Source organism: Ictidomys tridecemlineatus, chromosome 11 (assembly GCF_052094955.1).
Source record: "Ictidomys tridecemlineatus isolate mIctTri1 chromosome 11, mIctTri1.hap1, whole genome shotgun sequence".
Lineage (NCBI taxonomy): Eukaryota > Metazoa > Chordata > Mammalia > Rodentia > Sciuridae > Ictidomys > Ictidomys tridecemlineatus.
Window position 1 is genome coordinate 39,117,706 of NC_135487.1, and position 16,751 is coordinate 39,134,456.

At 34.2% G+C, this 16,751-nt stretch overlaps 1 protein-coding gene across 5 annotated transcripts in view; it reads left to right on the plus strand.

The window, feature by feature from the left end:
* Zfyve9 (zinc finger FYVE-type containing 9) overlaps window positions 1–16,751 on the plus strand; it is a 175,484-nt gene that overhangs the window by 77,321 nt on the left and 81,412 nt on the right. For all 5 annotated transcript variants that reach the window (XM_078026249.1, XM_005326071.4, XM_078026250.1 and 2 more), the window contains one exon: window positions 3,353–5,460. In XM_078026249.1, coding sequence (XP_077882375.1) covers window positions 3,353–5,460 — 2,108 coding nt within the window. The remainder of the gene's footprint in view (window positions 1–3,352; window positions 5,461–16,751) is intronic.

The following is a 16,751-nucleotide window of genomic DNA, read 5'->3' on the forward strand; positions in this document are numbered from 1 at the left end:
TGGCTGTCTTTCTCATATTTTCTCATTGATGACCCAACATAGCCTGTATCTTTAGGCTCTTTCTAATTCATGTAAATGTGAAATCTGATGATTTGGGATTTTATTGGATCTAGGTAGGTTTTGTAACATATCAAGTCAGAAAATATATTTTCCTCTGAGTTTCAACCATTTATATAAATATTTTCTTAATACTTTCTTCAGTTTAACTCTCGGTGTATTATAGTTACTTAAGTCACTAGATATCTAGGTATTTTACCATATCCTACGAATACTATACTTCCAGAATATCATTGACTCTAAACCATTAGTTTATTACATTAATCTCTTTGTGACTTTTGTAGACTAGTAGGGTATTTTGTGTATAGTTGTTTTACAGTATATTTTGTTCGAGTCTGTAAAAATGTCTTATAAAATATAACACTTGCTTGCAAAAATAAATAAATAAACAAACAAATAAATAAATAAAACCACAACAACTCCTTCAGTTAAGAAGGATTTCCAACACCTGCTTTTTGGTTGTAACTATGTGTTACTTTCGTTTGAACTTAGTTTTTTGAATCTTAGTACCAGTTGCATTAAAAACTATCATCTCTAACCTGGTACCTTAGAGAGTATGCTTTAAATGAAATGATTTCTCATTCTGTATTACTTTATTTCCTTCTATAAATGCAAAATATCCCACAAATGGCCTGTTGATTATACTCAGTACTTAACTTTATGCCTGGTAGTGGTGATTGAATGATTAAAATTGAAATGATTAAAATTGAAAATTTTAATACCTCATCATTCCTGTTTGAATATTATTAGATATTCTTGTAGAAGAGTATCTCTTTTTTATTTCCAGGAACCAGCTTATTTAAAAAAGAAAATTCAAATTACTAAATCTCAAATATTTGCCAGCCTAAATTTGGATTTAAATTTTAGACTTAGTAATTCAGAGGATACTAAGGCTGTTCTTTACACAATTGGATGTTTTATGATTTATTTGTAGCTTCATTTCACTGTTTTCTTATGCTAATTTTTTTCTTATCCTAAACTGATTTACTAATTATTCTTTTAAATTCTAAAGTTTGATGCTATGCTTTTTTCTTATTCCCTACTTATAAATGCCTCCATTTTCAATCTTAAAACTTTCTGAAGCTTATTCAGTTCCTTCTGTCTCTGTAAGCTCACTTACTTTATCCTGGAAAAATGCCTTTCTAGCCTGGTGCAGTTGTGCACACCAGTAATCCCAGCTGCTCAGGAGGCTGAGGCAGGGAGATTGTGAGTTCAAAGCCAGCCTTGGCAAAAGCGAGGCACTAAGCAACTCGGTGAGACCCTGTCTCTAAAAAAAAGTACAAAATATGCTGGGGATGTGGTTCAGTGGCCAAGTGCCCCTGAGTTCAATCCCAGGTATCCTACCTGCATGCCTTTCTTCTCCAAATTTATTTTCTGTTCCCACATAATAATTTGCAAATATGTAGGCCACTCTATACTGCCAATTAGATATTCATGTATATTGCATGTATTTTGATTTTCCTAACTAGATTGTATAGAGAAATGAGCTATCATTTAAATCTTCTATTTACCCAGTCTAGTCCTTTTGCTGTGGTATATACTCGCCATGTATTTATTGTATACCTACTATATACTATGCATTGTGCAAAGTGAGGCGTTACACAAATGGAATGAAATGATTTCTGCCTTCAGAAATTATTCAGTGGATAAAAGGAGGTAAATAAGCCGTTGCATTACAATGTAGTAAATGCCTTAATAAAGATATGAATAAGGTGCTAAGGGTGCACTGAAAATTGATATAGATATATCTGCATAATTTCAGCACCATGGTTTTAAATTATTGACAGAAGAAAGTAGGAAAGGCTAAGTGCCTTATTTCTTATTTTTCCAACTTAGACATACACAATAGCACTACAACTTGATTTATTAAAAAGTAAACAGAAATGTTATATGAAATCATTCTAAATTATAAACTGTAAGTAAATTGATTTAATTAGATAAACACTTTTGCCAAATGTCCTCAGATAATATAAATACAAACCTAAATAATAATGTACTATGACATGGTTTCAAGCTGAATTTCACATACTGTAGCAAACTTAAAAAAAAAAAAAAAGCCGGGTGCACTGGCACACACCTATAATCCCAGTGACTTAGGAGATTGAGGCGGGAGGATCAAGGGTTCAAAGTCAGCCTCAGCAATAGTGAGGCGCTAAGCAACTCAGTGAAATGCTATCTCTAAATAAAATACAAAATAGAGCTGGAGATGTGGCACAGTGGTTGAGTGCCCAAGTTTAATCCCCAATACTAAAAAAAAAAAACCCAAACCAAAAAAACCATAATAGGTACAACCTCAGTACATCCATCATCCACCTTCAATATAGTTATTGACCTGCTGCCAGTTTTAATTTATAACTTTGTTTCTCACTTCCTGTTTCTTGTTTTTTTTCTACAGTTTTTTCTTTTCTATCTTCCTTCCTTCCTTCCTTCCTTCCTTCCCTTCCTTCCCTTCCTTCCCTTCCTTCCCTTCCTTCCCTTCCTTCCCTTCCTTCCCTTCCTTCCCTTCCTTCCCTTCCTTCCCTTCCTTCCCTTCCTTCCCTTCCTTCCCTTCCTTCCTTCCCTCCCTCCCTCCCTCCCTGAGGATTGAGCCCAGAGCCAGTCTTTTATTACAGTTTTATAAAGGCAAACTTTTTATTCCTTAAAGTGCATAGATCTTAACTCCACAGGTTTCCTGCCCCCCCTCTGTTTGAGACAGTGTCTTACTAAATTGTTCAGGCTGGTTTTGAACTTGTGGGCTTTGGAGAGCCTCCCATTTCAGCATCCCCAGTAGTTAGGAGTAACTACTTCTGGCTAACTATACAGTTTTGACAAATGGAGGTAACCATGTAACCTATATCCCAATCATGATGTACTTTATATGAGTATTCAGTCTCCATAGAAAAATTTATTCATTTTCTTTCCCACTCAATTACTCTATCCTCACTACTTTTCTGTTTTTCCCCTGATCTTAGATTATTAGTCTGTGCCCAGCCTTGTGTACACAAACAATCCAAAGGTGCTTTCCCCTTTCTTGGGTATGAGGGTCAGTTTAATTTTATTAGATTAACATAGAATTCTTTTGTTCTTTGAAAGTTCTCAAATATTACAATCTGATGACATGATTATAGGAATTGTCTTAAATATATTTTTTATTCCTAGCAAAAAATTATTTACCTTTATATTCTAGGAATATTTTATTTTCACATATCCTAGGTATGTTTCATTTTCAGAGTATAGTTGGAAATGTTGATTAACTTAGCCCTAGTAGCATTTCAATGTTATCAGCAAACTTACTGTAACTACTTTTTTTTTTCAGATGAAACAATTTCTCCTACTTTATTGGACACAAAGTGGAATAAGATTCTAGATCCCTCTTCTCACCAACTGTCATTTAACTCTGCATTGGCCAGTGTGAATGAACCTGCAGTTTCTAGTGAATCACAACCACAGTTAAAAATCTTCTCTCTTGCTCATTCATCTCCCCTGACCAGGGAAGGAGAAGATCATTGTGCTAATGGACAGGACTGTAGTCTAAATCCAGAGATTGCCACAATGTGGATTGATGAAAATGCCATTGCAGAGGATCAGTTAATTAAGAATAACTATAACCAGGATGATCAACGCATTGCTGTTGAAGTGGGAGATAAGAAATGTGGAAACCTAAGTTGTCTGCCAGATGAGAAGAATGTTCTTGTGGTAGCTGTCATGCATAATTGTGATAAAAGAACATTACAAAGTGATTTGCAGGATTGTAATGATTATAATAGTCAATCTCTCATGGATTCTTTTAGCTGTTCACTAGATAATGAAAATAGACAATCTGATCAATTTAGTATTAGTATGAATGGGTCCACTGAAAAAGATATAAACTCTGAAAAGCAAATGGATCTATTGGATAGACCAAAAGCAGAGGAGGACTCTGTTAACCATCTATGTACTGCTTCAACTGATAATCTAGCCAATATCTGTTCCCCTTTACAATTAAAGGATGATGAAAATATAAATAGAGATCCCTACATGCCTATTATTACAAGTTTAACATCTGAGTCAGAAATCTCATCCCAGGGAATAGATGGAGGTCCTGATGTTAAAAAGCAAGAGAACTATATACCAGGCGAAGATCTCACAGACAAAAACAGCTCTCCTAAGACAGATTTAGGGAGTCCAAACTCCTTTTCCCACTTGAGTGAGGAGATTTTGACAAAAAAAGAGCCAACATGTGAGAGATCAACTGAAGAATCCCTGAGGTCTGGTTTAGCTTTGTGTCTCAAACCAGACATGCCTAATGGGTCTGGAAGGGATAATAACTGTGAACAGTTTTCAGATTGCCTTGTGCCTACTAATGTTAGGGCTGATGAAGATGAATGTTATGAACATGAAGAAATTCTTGGCACTACAGAATTTCTTAATATAACAGAGCATTTCTCTGACTCTCAGGAGATGACAAATTGGAAATTGACTAAACCAAATGAGATGAATGATACCCAAGTAAATGAAGAAAATGAAAAGTTTTTACAGGTTAGTCAGCCTGAGGCCACTAATGGTGATGGTGCAGTAGAGTGTGTTGGAACAGTAGATGCAGGTATAGATTTACAAGGAACTTGCATGAATGAAGGTGAAGGATGTGATTTCTCCACTGTTATAGATACACCAGCAGCAAATTCTCTCTCTAATGGTTGTGATTCCTATGGAATGCAGAGCCCAGTTGTTTCTTTTGTTCCAAAGACATTACCTTCCAAAGAAGATTCAGTAACAGAAGAAAAAGAAATAGAAGAGAGTAAGTCAGAATGCTACTCAAATATTTACGAACAGAGAGGAAATGAGGCTACAGAAGCGAGTGGACTGCTTTTAAACAGCACTGGTGACCTCATGAAGAAAAATTATTTACAAAACTTCTGTAGTCAAGTTCCATCATTGCTTGGACAATCTTCCCCCAAGATAGTAGCAAACTTGCAGTCTATCAGTGTTCCTTTTGGTGGTGCAAGACCCAAGCAACCTTCTAATCTTAAACTTCAAATTCCAAAGCCATTATCAGATCATTTACAAAATGACCTTCCTGCAAACAGTGGAAATAATATTAAAAACAAAAATGATATTCTTGGGAAAGCAAAAGTGGGAGAAAATTCAGCAACCAATGTATGCAATGCATCTTTGGGAAACATCTCTATTACTGATACAAATGGAGAACATTTAGAAAGTTATGAAGCTGAGATCTCCAGTAGACCGTGCCTTGCAATAGCTCCAGATAGCCCAGATAATGATCTCAGAGCTGGTCAGTTTGGAATTTCTGCCAGAAAGCCATTTACCACTCTGGGGGAGGTGGCTCCAGTATGGGTACCAGATTCCCAGGCTCCAAATTGCATGAAATGTGAAGCCCGGTTTACATTCACTAAAAGGAGGCATCATTGCAGAGCATGTGGGAAGGTAAGATGCATGTATCACCTCAGAAACCTGGCATGTTCATTTTGTAATGCTCAGTTAGAAATTAATAAAGCAGTATTCTGTATATAAATTTGTGTTTGAGAAAACATAATAAATAGCTTTTAAAAATCCAGTTCTAATAAGTTTCTATATAAAAAATGACCTTGCTTATTGCCAAGATTTATACTGAATCAGTTTCTATGAAGAGATGAGAATTGAGGAAGTGTTAACTTTGTGGTTTCTATATTGACACATACTTAGTTAATGGGATCATTTGAAATAAGGAAGTTTGTTCTTTCAGCTTAGAAAATATTTGTGGTTCATATTTTTTTTTTTACTTTTTAAAAAATTGACTATTAGACTTAAGACTCCATCTCATTTTTTTAAAAAACTTTTTTTCTTTTAGTTGTAAGTGGACATAATACCTTTATTTTATTTATTTATATGTGGTGCTGAGGATCAAATCCAGTGCCTCACAAATGCTAGGCAAGCACTGTACCACTGAGCTGCAACCCCAGCCCTCCATCTTACTTTAAAAAAATTTTTTTTTGTAGTTGTAGATGGACAGCATCCCTTTATTTTGTTTATTTATTTTTATGTGGTACTAGGGATCAAACCTAGTGCCTCACACATGCTAGGCAAGTATTCTGCCACTGAGCTACAGCCCAGCCCTCCATCTCACTTTTTTAGGTGGGATTTTTTTGCCATTGTAGTAGACAATCTGGGACTTAATATATTGACATATGTATTCTTGTCTTTTGCCAATATAAATTAAATACAAAATAGAGTTGCAGACTTTAGATCCTTACGGCAAGATTATAAGAATAATTGATATTCTTTAGCTCTCCTCATATTCTGATAGCTAATAACACAACCAACTAGTTTGTTTTTTTTTTTTTTAAAACACAAGTTGTAATTAAGGAAAAAAAGGAATCTTGTAATTTTTTTTTTTTTTTTAGTTGTAGATGGACCCAATACCTTTATTTTGTTTGTTTATTTTATGTGGTGCTGAGGATTGAACTTAGTGCCTCATGTGCAAGGCAAGTTGTCTACCGATGAGCCACAACCCCAGCCCTGGAATTTTGTATTTTTAAAAAGAACGTGAGGAGCCAGGTGCATTGGTGCATGCCTGCTATCTCAGCTATTCAGGAGGCTGAAGCAGGATTGCAAGTTCAAGTTCAGCCTGAACAATTTAGCAAGATTCTCTCAAAATAAAAAGAACTGGGAATATAGCTCAGTAGTAGAGTGTCCCTGTGTTCAATCCCCAGTATCACAAAAGAAAAATAAAATGCAAAGTTCAATGTTAGATCTAGATTCAAATTTCAACTTTGTTATTATTAACTATGTAACTTTACTAATCCTTAGTTTTCTAATCCATAAAAATAGACAAAACCCCCCAAAGTGAGTAATTTTCATTGGGCTCTTGTGAAGACTGCATGGTAGTACAGAAGTAACAAGTAGATTAATTAGGATACTTTCAATTTGAAGGGACAGAGTATTTGACCCTCAGTGACTTAGACAATAATAACATTTATTTTAGATATAAAGAAACTCTTAGACTCATTTGTATCTGGGTACAGTGTCAGGATCATGGAAATTCTCTTGGTCTTCCCCTCTTGGTCTCAAAATAGTAGTTCAGCTCTTAATTATCAGATTCATCCTGACAGCCTTCTAATTGCAAAGAAATTGACTGGGGTTGGGGCAAAAGAGCCTGTTTCTCTAGCTATGCTCTAAGAATTCCTAGCATCTTCCTTCAACTAACTAACTGGACAGTTCTAGGAAGCAAGTCTTAGACCAATCACTGGAAAAGGGGATCAGGACTGCCAAGATAAGTTAATCGATCATAATTTATTTCCTGGGTGTTGCCTGAACAAAAGAAGGATTCTGTTGACAGATGAAAAGGTAAGGATGGTTTCTGGCTGATCAGTCAGCAAAGTTTATTAGAAAGTCCTAGCACAAAAGAACCAATATGGTTAGTAGAAGGAAGCTGAAGCTGAGACTGTGTCTAATTCCTAAATATTTTAGTTTGTATTTGTTAGCTGAAGTAGAACTATGGTCAGTAGACTGAACAGGGTAGTTTAGGAGATTAAATTGATCATTTTTATGTTATTCTGTTTCACTTACTATATATAACACTTTATAAAATTTTTGTTTTCTTAAATGACAAAAATATTTTTGGTACAGACAATATTCTAATGTAATAAGAAAATTAGGTACCTTATGTGAATTCAGAAAGAGAGTTATGATAAAGTATATATAAATTGAAAACTTAGATGGAAATTTTACTGTGGAATTTATGAACTCTTATGGATTATGAATTCATAATTCTATTTGCCCCATCTCCATTTATCTCAGAGATGATTATAAGGATTGATGAGAAAATCTTTGAGCTTTTCAGAAGGAAAGGACTTGTAAACATAAGTATCCTTTTTCTATTAATCAAATTCTCCTGGGAAGTAAGCTAGAAAAATACCATAGGCAATGTAATTTTTAAAATTGTTTTTAACTATTGAAAAAGGAAACTTTGGGCTGAGGATGTGGCTTAAGCAGTAGCGTGCTCGCCTGGCATGCATGGGGCGCTGGGTTTGATCCTCAGCACTACATAAAAAATAAAATAAAGATGTTGTGTCCACTGAAAACTAAAAAAAAAAAAAAAAAAAAAAAAAATTAAAAAAATTTTAAAAAAGGAAAAGGAAACTTAATTTGTTCAATCCTAGTAGAAATTAAAAATATACAGTAATTTCTCTACTAAATTATCTTTTCTCCACACAAACCTCTAACATATACAAGTTTCTGAGCTAGTATTGGGGATAAAATGGAATTTAGATCTCATGAAATTTATAGACAAAGATATGGATTTCAGTGAGTAGGAAAAGGAATATTTGGATTTCCTAGAGTTTTGAAAAAATAAAAAACATTGTGAACCACCGATCTGAGTAGACAAAGCCTATTGAGAATGCAAATTATATGTTCTTCATATTCATTCTTATTCAGCCCTCATCAGTATGTGTTAATTTTTCCTGTTTGAAAGATTAAGCATTTTAGATTCAGAGAGGCCAAGGAATAGGTCCAAGTTTACACATCTTATAAATGCCCTGACTTTAAAGCTAGGTACTCTTTCCCTCAGTCATTCTTGCTTTCTCTAGCATACATCCTCATTGATACCAGCAGTTTGAAGAGTTTTGTTTTTCAGGAGTTTTTTTTAAAAAAAAGAAGATTACATTTTTAACACATTTATTTTAGATGTTCATGGACTTTTACTTTATTCATTTATGTATATGAAATGCTGAGAATCGAACCCAGTGCCCCACATGCTAGGCAAGTGCTCTACCACTGAGCTTCAACTCTAGCTCCTCCAGGAGTTTTTTTCAGGTTAAGTTTTTCAAGAATTGAGAAGTGAGTCAGGAAAGCTATAAAGTGACCACACACACACACACACACACACACACACACACACACACACAACAAAGTTCTAAAGTATGTAAGAAAAGTGGGATCATGCAAAGCATAGGTGGATGATTAGCAGTAGGAAAAGGGAAATAAATTAATCATACAGAAGTATGGGTCAATATTAAAAATATGCTTGAGTATAGAAGGGGTTAAAGTTGTGAGAAGTTACTTAGCATGATAGTTTATATTCAGCTATTATTACAGAGTGGGTATATTTTAATTGTTATTCATCTTGGTATAGCATTAGTGGAATACAAAATAATTATGCACATTAAAATGTTTGCAGTAATTGTAAAAAAACAAAATAATTATGCTAGAATATAGAAAAATAATAAAATGTAGCAATTTATTCCTACATTGTTGTAATGGGGGGGAATCAAGACACATGGGTTGTATTCTTTTATTGTTAATTTGAAAAGCATGTCACACATTCTAAAATAATTACGATAGTTTTATTTTATGACTTCACGAATTTTAAATTTAGATAATCGCTCGTTAGAGCAACATAATCCCCACTTTCCCTGTTTGATAAGCAATAAATTACAGACTAGAAAGAGCACTCTGTACTTTCCCCCCAATATTTCCCTGTAAGTTCAAATTATCACCATTATTATATATCCATATTAATTTCCTGTGGAAACTGCTGATTCCAGCATATCATGGTTATTCATCCTCTTTCAAGCTCCATTTGCCTTCAATATTGTGGCCCCTTTGTATTTGATGATTTGACTTAAAATGCCTAAGAGAGCCACTGAATTTCAAAGTATAGGAAAGATGATTTTTTTGAGGGTAGAGAATTTCTTTTAAAAACAAAATTCTTAAAAATCTTTTATTTGGCCAGACATGTTGGCACATGCCTGTTATCCCAGTGACTTGGTAGGCTGAGGCAGGAGGATCACAATTTTGAGGCCGAAACCTCAACAACTTACCAGACCTTTAGCATCCTAGCAAGACCCTGTTAAAAATAAACAGGATGGAAAAATATATAAAAAAATAAACAGGATGGATATATCTCAATGATAAGGCACCCTTGGATTCAGTCCCCTGTACCAAAAAACAAAACAAAATAAAACAGAAAACTTTTATTTAGCCATTTGCAAGACTTTTCACACCGTTTTGATTATTTTTTACTAATGTGACAAGTTAAAATTACCAGGTGCCAGTTGATAAGAAACTGTTTACTATTTGATAATAGTAGACATAAATAGAAACTTTGAAAGTAGGACTCATGTAGCTGGTTCAGTGGTGCATATCTATAATCCCAGCTACTCAGTAGGCTGAAGCAGAAGGATCACAAGTTCAAAAGCAGCCTAGGTAACATAGACCTTGTCTCAGTAAAATTTGAAAAAGGGTTGGAGATGTGGCTAATTGTGGAGCATCTCTGGGTTTAATTCTGGGTACTGAGGTGTGGGGAGAGTAAAACTTCATGAATTGATACTTAAAATTTAGATATTTTATATTATATTTGTAATGACATTAAAGGAGAGAATAACATATTTTGAACATTTAAATTTTATGTTAGGTTTATGTAGTCTAACATTACACTCCCCTGAGATATAGCTACAGGTGAGCAAAATGTGCCTCAGAAAAGTTGAGAGACTTGCCCCAAATCTCAAGAGTTTATCAATGTGTATATGTAGATTTTAATACAAATCTTTCTTATTCCAAAGCCTCATACTCTTTGTAACTACACTAGACACAGCAGAAAAAATTATTTTTATTTGAACTGCCTACTAGAAATGTAAGTCTTTGGATGGACATTAGATTTGGGCAGCTATCAAGACGTAATGGGAGTTTGAATATGTGGATTTTTAAGGATGACAAGAAGTGATTGGTGCTATCAGGTGATAAGGCAGATTAGCAAAGTTCCAGGATTCTAGGTTTTATTTACTCTTGTGAACTACAAAATAAGGAAAAAACATGAAAGGCACCAGTTCATTAAGAGAAGTGGTTTTAGTGGTTTAGTCACTTCAGTGTATCCCCATTATTTTTCTACTTTAATTGATTTTTAAAAAGTATAATTCAAAATGATGGATTTTTAATGTGTTCGTTAATGGTTTGAATAGAACAGGGAACTATAGTGAGTGTGCAAAAGAACCCTGAAATAGGTATGACAATTTCTGGGACTCTGTTTCCTCTTCTGCAAAAGTAGGGATTGCATAGTTTCATTTTCCTTGCACTTCTGAAAGAGCTTCTGTTAACCTCTGTTTAAAAAAAAGAATGAAAAGGAAATAGAAAACTTTGTGCTAGCACTGATTTGTCTTTGTAAAATTATTGCCAAATTTTACTGCTTAGTTACCTCACTTTATGGGAAGTATATGCCATTTTGAATCATGGACTGAAAGTATATTTTCTGGAAGTTATTTTGGTTGGACTGGAATACTGCTTATCAAAGTGTCAATTAAGTAAGGTAATCTTAAGGTTTTGTTTTGCAATTATTGTTTCCTTTTTTGACTAAATTTTCATACTAGCTTCTCAAAGTCCCTTTAGAGACTCATTATCGACTTATGTTAAAAAAATAGTTTGGTGACATGTAATATACAAGTGGCATATTGAAACATGATCTAGATTAATTTTTATTATGATTCCAGAAAATTTTCCCCCTCAGACATTTGTAAATGTCATGTAAAATGAGCATTTATACATTAATTATAAAATGTCATATTTTGAGTTTTTATAGTTTATATAATATTATGTATATGTCTAAAAATAGTGAACTACAGTCCATTTCTAATTCTGTGCTTTTAATTTAAAGTAGTGTACCATAATAAAATTAGGAGTAATTTTATCAATAAAGGTATAAGGAAAAACTATGTAACATTATTTTATGTGTAAGTCATTATACCACATTTTAGATTAAGTGAAAAAGTACTTTTAAGAATTGACATCATTAGAAATAACTGTTCAACTTAAAAATTGAGTCTAAAACAAACATTTTGAGATGAGAAGAAGAAACCTAGTACTTTTTAACATTTCTTTTTTTTTTTTTTTTTTTTTTTTTTTTTGGTACTGGCAATTGAACCCAGCAGTGCTTGACACTGAGCTACATCCCAACCCCTTTTGTTTTTTATTTTGAGACAGTGTCTTGCTAAATTGCTGAGGCTGGCCTTGAATTTGAAATCCTCCTGTCTCAGCCTCCTGAATTATGGGATTACAGGTATATGCCACTGTGCCTGGCTTGGTCCTTTTTTTTTTTTTTAATAAAACAGAATAATATATACACCTTGAGAGATGGCAGCCTCTTGTCCACTTCTACATATCCCTAGTCCAACTCCCAAGACATATTCACTTTTAAAATTTTTTTTAGTTGTCAATGAACATTTATTTTATTTATTTGTATGTGGTGCTGAGAATTGAACCCAGCACCTCACACATGCTAGGTAAGCACTCTCTCACTGAGCTACAGCCCTACCCCAAGACATACCCACTTCAAAAAGTTTAATAGACTGTTTTCTAGAGCAGAAAAATGGAACATATAGTGTAGTTTTAATACACGACCCCTTCACATAGTTTACTCATTATTAAACATTGTACATTAATGTGGTACACTTGTTAAAATTGATAAACCAATATCACTATATCATTTTTTACCAAAATCCTGTAAAAGAAATATATAGTGCCATAGTTTACATTAGGGTTCACTTTGTGTTAAGGATTTTGATAAATGAATGTTACACATCCTATTATATAAAATAGTTACACTGCCCTAAAAATCCCCTGTGTTCTCCCTATTTGTTCATCATTCCTTTCTCTCCCAGAACCCCTGGCACTTATTTTATTATAGCCTCCATAATTTTTCCTTTTCCAAAATAGTTGGAATCCTAAGCCAAATCATTCAGATTGGCTTCTTTCACTTAGAAATATGTTAATGGATGGGGGATATAGCTCAATGCTTGCTTAGTTTATGCAAGACTCCTGAGTAGCTGGGATTACAGATATGTTCCATCTCACCTGCCTACATGTTTCTTTTCGTTGCTGAATAATATTCTGAAGTATGAGTATACCTGGGTTTGTGTATCCATTCGTCTATTGAAGGTCAGCTTGGTTACTTCCAGTTTTAGGCAATTATAGTTACATTTGTTTTTAAATTTTTATTTATTTTTGCTGTGTTGAGAATAGAAACAAAGTCTCAGGCATTCTAGGTAAGCAGACTAGAGCTCTACAATAGAGTAACATTTCTAGCCTAAATAATAATAAATAAAGCTACTAAAACATTTCTGTACTGTCATATATAAGTGAAAAGAACAAAAAAAATTTCTATGCAAATTCCAATTTGTATATATATCTAGGAACATGATTGCTGGATTTCTCTTACAAGAAACTGTCTTCCAAAATGACCATTACCATTTTGCATATCTACCAGCAGTGAGAGTTCTTGTTCCATATCCTCATTAGCATTTAATGTTATCCATTATTTTGCATTTTAACCATTCTAAAATGTGTGTAGTAGTTTCTTTTTCTTTCTTTTTTAAAAAAAAATTATTCATTTATTGGTATGTGGTGCTGAGAATCAAACCCAGTGCCTCACATATGCTAGGCAAGTGGTCTACCACTGAGCCACAATCCCAGCCCTAATAGTTTCTTATTTTTGTTTTAATTCATAATTCCCTGATGATGAATTATGTTTGTCACCATTTTTCCCCCCTGATGTTGAGATTCAAGCCCAGGGCTTAGTGTCTGTTAGAAAGGTACTTGCTCTACCTCTGAGCAACATTCCAGACCTAGCATCTTTTCATGTGCTCGTTTATCATCTGCATCATGTTTGGTAAGGTGTGTTAGGTCTGCAGCTCAACTTTTAATTGAATTATTTTATTTCTTGTTGAATTTTAAGAGTTCTTTGTATGTTTTAGATATAAATTATTTATCAGATCTCTGTTTTGCAGATATTTTCTCCTACTCTGTAGTCCTTGTATTCTCTTAAAACACATCTACTTTAAATTCTTTTAGAAGTATTTTGGAGTATTTATACATTTCTAAACAATATATTTCAATAGAATTACTTGGCTTTTTTCTTGATATTTTGACTTTCTGAATATGATCTTGTTTATCTACTTATTTAAACATATATATTTTTTAGTTGTAGATGGACACAATACCTTTATTGTATTTATTTATTTTTTTATGTGGTGCTGAGGATCAAACCCAGTGCCTCACCCATGCTAGGCGACCACTCTACCACTGAGCCACAACCCTTGTTTACTGTTTGCTTTGTTTACTATTTGCTTCTCCAGTTCTATTCCAAACTCCATGAAGTAAGAATCTCTTGTGCCTTGGATGCTGCTGTGTCCTTAGCCCAAATGCATAGGAGATACTTGGATATTTATTAGATGAACTAAGAAATAAATGAATACTATCTCAATGTAACAGTACATTTTTACTCAATACTTTGAATATTTAGATGTTGATGTCAAATTCAGATGTAAAAACTTTGGGAAATGCTTAGTCATATGAGTTTTTCCTGTTTAAGGAAGAGTCAAACAAAAACAAGTTTATTTTCCTATTCATTAATGTACTGATGAGAATCAATAAATATGAGAACATCTCTCTTCTTGAAAACCTATCTTGCCTTATAGGTGACATGATTTGACCATGTAACATGGTAAAACAGGACAAGTATTTGGATTAAATATGAGTTTTAATGATAGTAGAGAAATAGTTTCCATTATGGTCTCCAAAAGACTGTGTTGGTTAAAAGTAAGCTTCATCTAAGCTCTTTTCATACAGTATCATCTTTATCTTTGTCTTCCTCACTGTGCTGGGTGCTGAGTTTATACTGATAATATTGTGGTCCCTAACCTCATGGTATTTGAAGATTAGATCAAGGACCAAAGCCACACCAATAGGTAATTATAAATATTAGCAAGGCCATGAAGAAGATAAATCTCAGACTCATTATAGGAAGAACACTGGGATATGAATGGCATAACAGATTTGGCCTACCTCGGAGCAAGGCAATCATGTTTTTATCTTATTGTATCCCTTATTGGTTATAGGCTGCTGTCTTAGTGTTTTCTGTAGCTATAACAAAATATAATATATTATAAAATATATAATATAAAATATATGTGTATAATATAAAATATATATAATATAAAAAAATGGTGGTGGGGAGAATTGTCAGAGAAGACCTTTGAGAAGTTACATTTTGAAAGACACTTGAAAGTTGAGGAGTCAGACATTCAAAGAACCAAGAGAAGAATGCTCCAGGAAGAGAGAACAGCATAGATAGAGCCTCTGAGGTAGGAAAGCCCCTATTCAAGGAAGGAAGGAGTCTAGTATGGCTGAAGTATAGTGAATGAGGGAAGAGTCATATAAAAAGAGGTTGGAAAAGAATCAGGGAGAAGATCTGATAGGGCTTTGCAGGTCAAGTGAGGAATGCAGTGGGAATCCTTGGAAATAGATGAGATCATCTAGGGAAGAGTGTACAGAAGGGGAAGAGAAGAGGCTCAGGGTTGAGCCATGAGATGAAATGAATGAGGATGCAGAACAAGTGATTGAAGGCAGGCAGAAAACCAAGAAAATATATATAGGAAGTCAAAAGATGAATGCATTTTGTGAAAGGAGGCATTATCATCTATGTAAAGTGTTTATGAGTGGTTAATAAGATGTAGGTAGGAAAGGGACCTTTCGACTTGGCTATATCAGGGTTGTTGAATAAAGGCATATTTGATGGAGCAGTAGATATAAAATCTAGATGGGAATGAGTTAAAAATAGAAGTGAGGAACTGAAGATTTTTTTTTTTTTTTGAGAACTTTTGCCATGAGGTAGAATAGAAGAAATTGGAGCAATTGTTAGATGGAAATGGTGGTTATGGATGAATTTTGTAAAGATGGGAGATATGTGTTTACATAATGGAATCAGTGATCATTTAGAATAGAAGTTTTAGGGGACTGAGAGTGTAGGTCAGTGGTAGAACACTTGGGTAATATGTGTGAGGCCCTGGGTTCCATCTCTAGCATTGCGAGAGAGGTGAGGCGCGGGGTGTCGGGGTGGAGAGAAAGAGAAAGGGAAAGGAAAAGGAAGGAGTTTTAGGACAAAGGGGGAACTATCAAAAGTTGAGAAAAGTCCTTGAGACGGCCCAAAGGATGAGATCTCTTCATATGTTGACGGTTTGCTCTTCAGTATGGGAAGGTTAGGAACAGAGATAGATGCGTCTGGTGGTGAGAGCATGAAGAAATGTATATCTTATTGGCTGGTGTTTATTTCAAAAACACAAATATTGTAAACGGTGAAAGAGAGACAAATGAAGATTTGAGGAGAGATTGTTACCTTGGAATGGGAAAGTAAGACCTAGAAGGTAATTGATTTTCTTTTTCTTTATGTGGTGCTGGACCAACCAGGGCCTTAGGCATGCTGGGCAAGCACTTTACCAGCGAGCTAATCCTTAGTCCCAGAGAGTTTAAATTTTGAGAACCCTTTGAGATTTTATATCAGACTTTCAGCAGTTTTATACTAGTTGAATTCTGATTTAATGGATATTGAATTCATTTTTCCTTGGAGACATGGTGAAATTGTTATGTTTACAGTACAAGCGTTTTGGATTGGAGAAGCAAGAAAAGTTCTATAGGGCCAAGCTATGCTGCCATCTATCTATTCATTTCTACTTACTTGTCTGTTCATTTATTCTTTCAGTGATCATTTTCTTTTTGCTTAGTGTTTCATTTTCATTAAAGAAAAGAAGTAGCCCCTATTAAAAGAATGGTCCCTATTAAACATACCACTTATGTTTCTGTAGATGACAAGACTTAAACATTTGAAATAAGAAATGAACAATTACAGAGCCTCAATTACTCTATGAGAAGCAAATATATGATAATGGTGGGAGCAAGAGGACAGTGAGCTA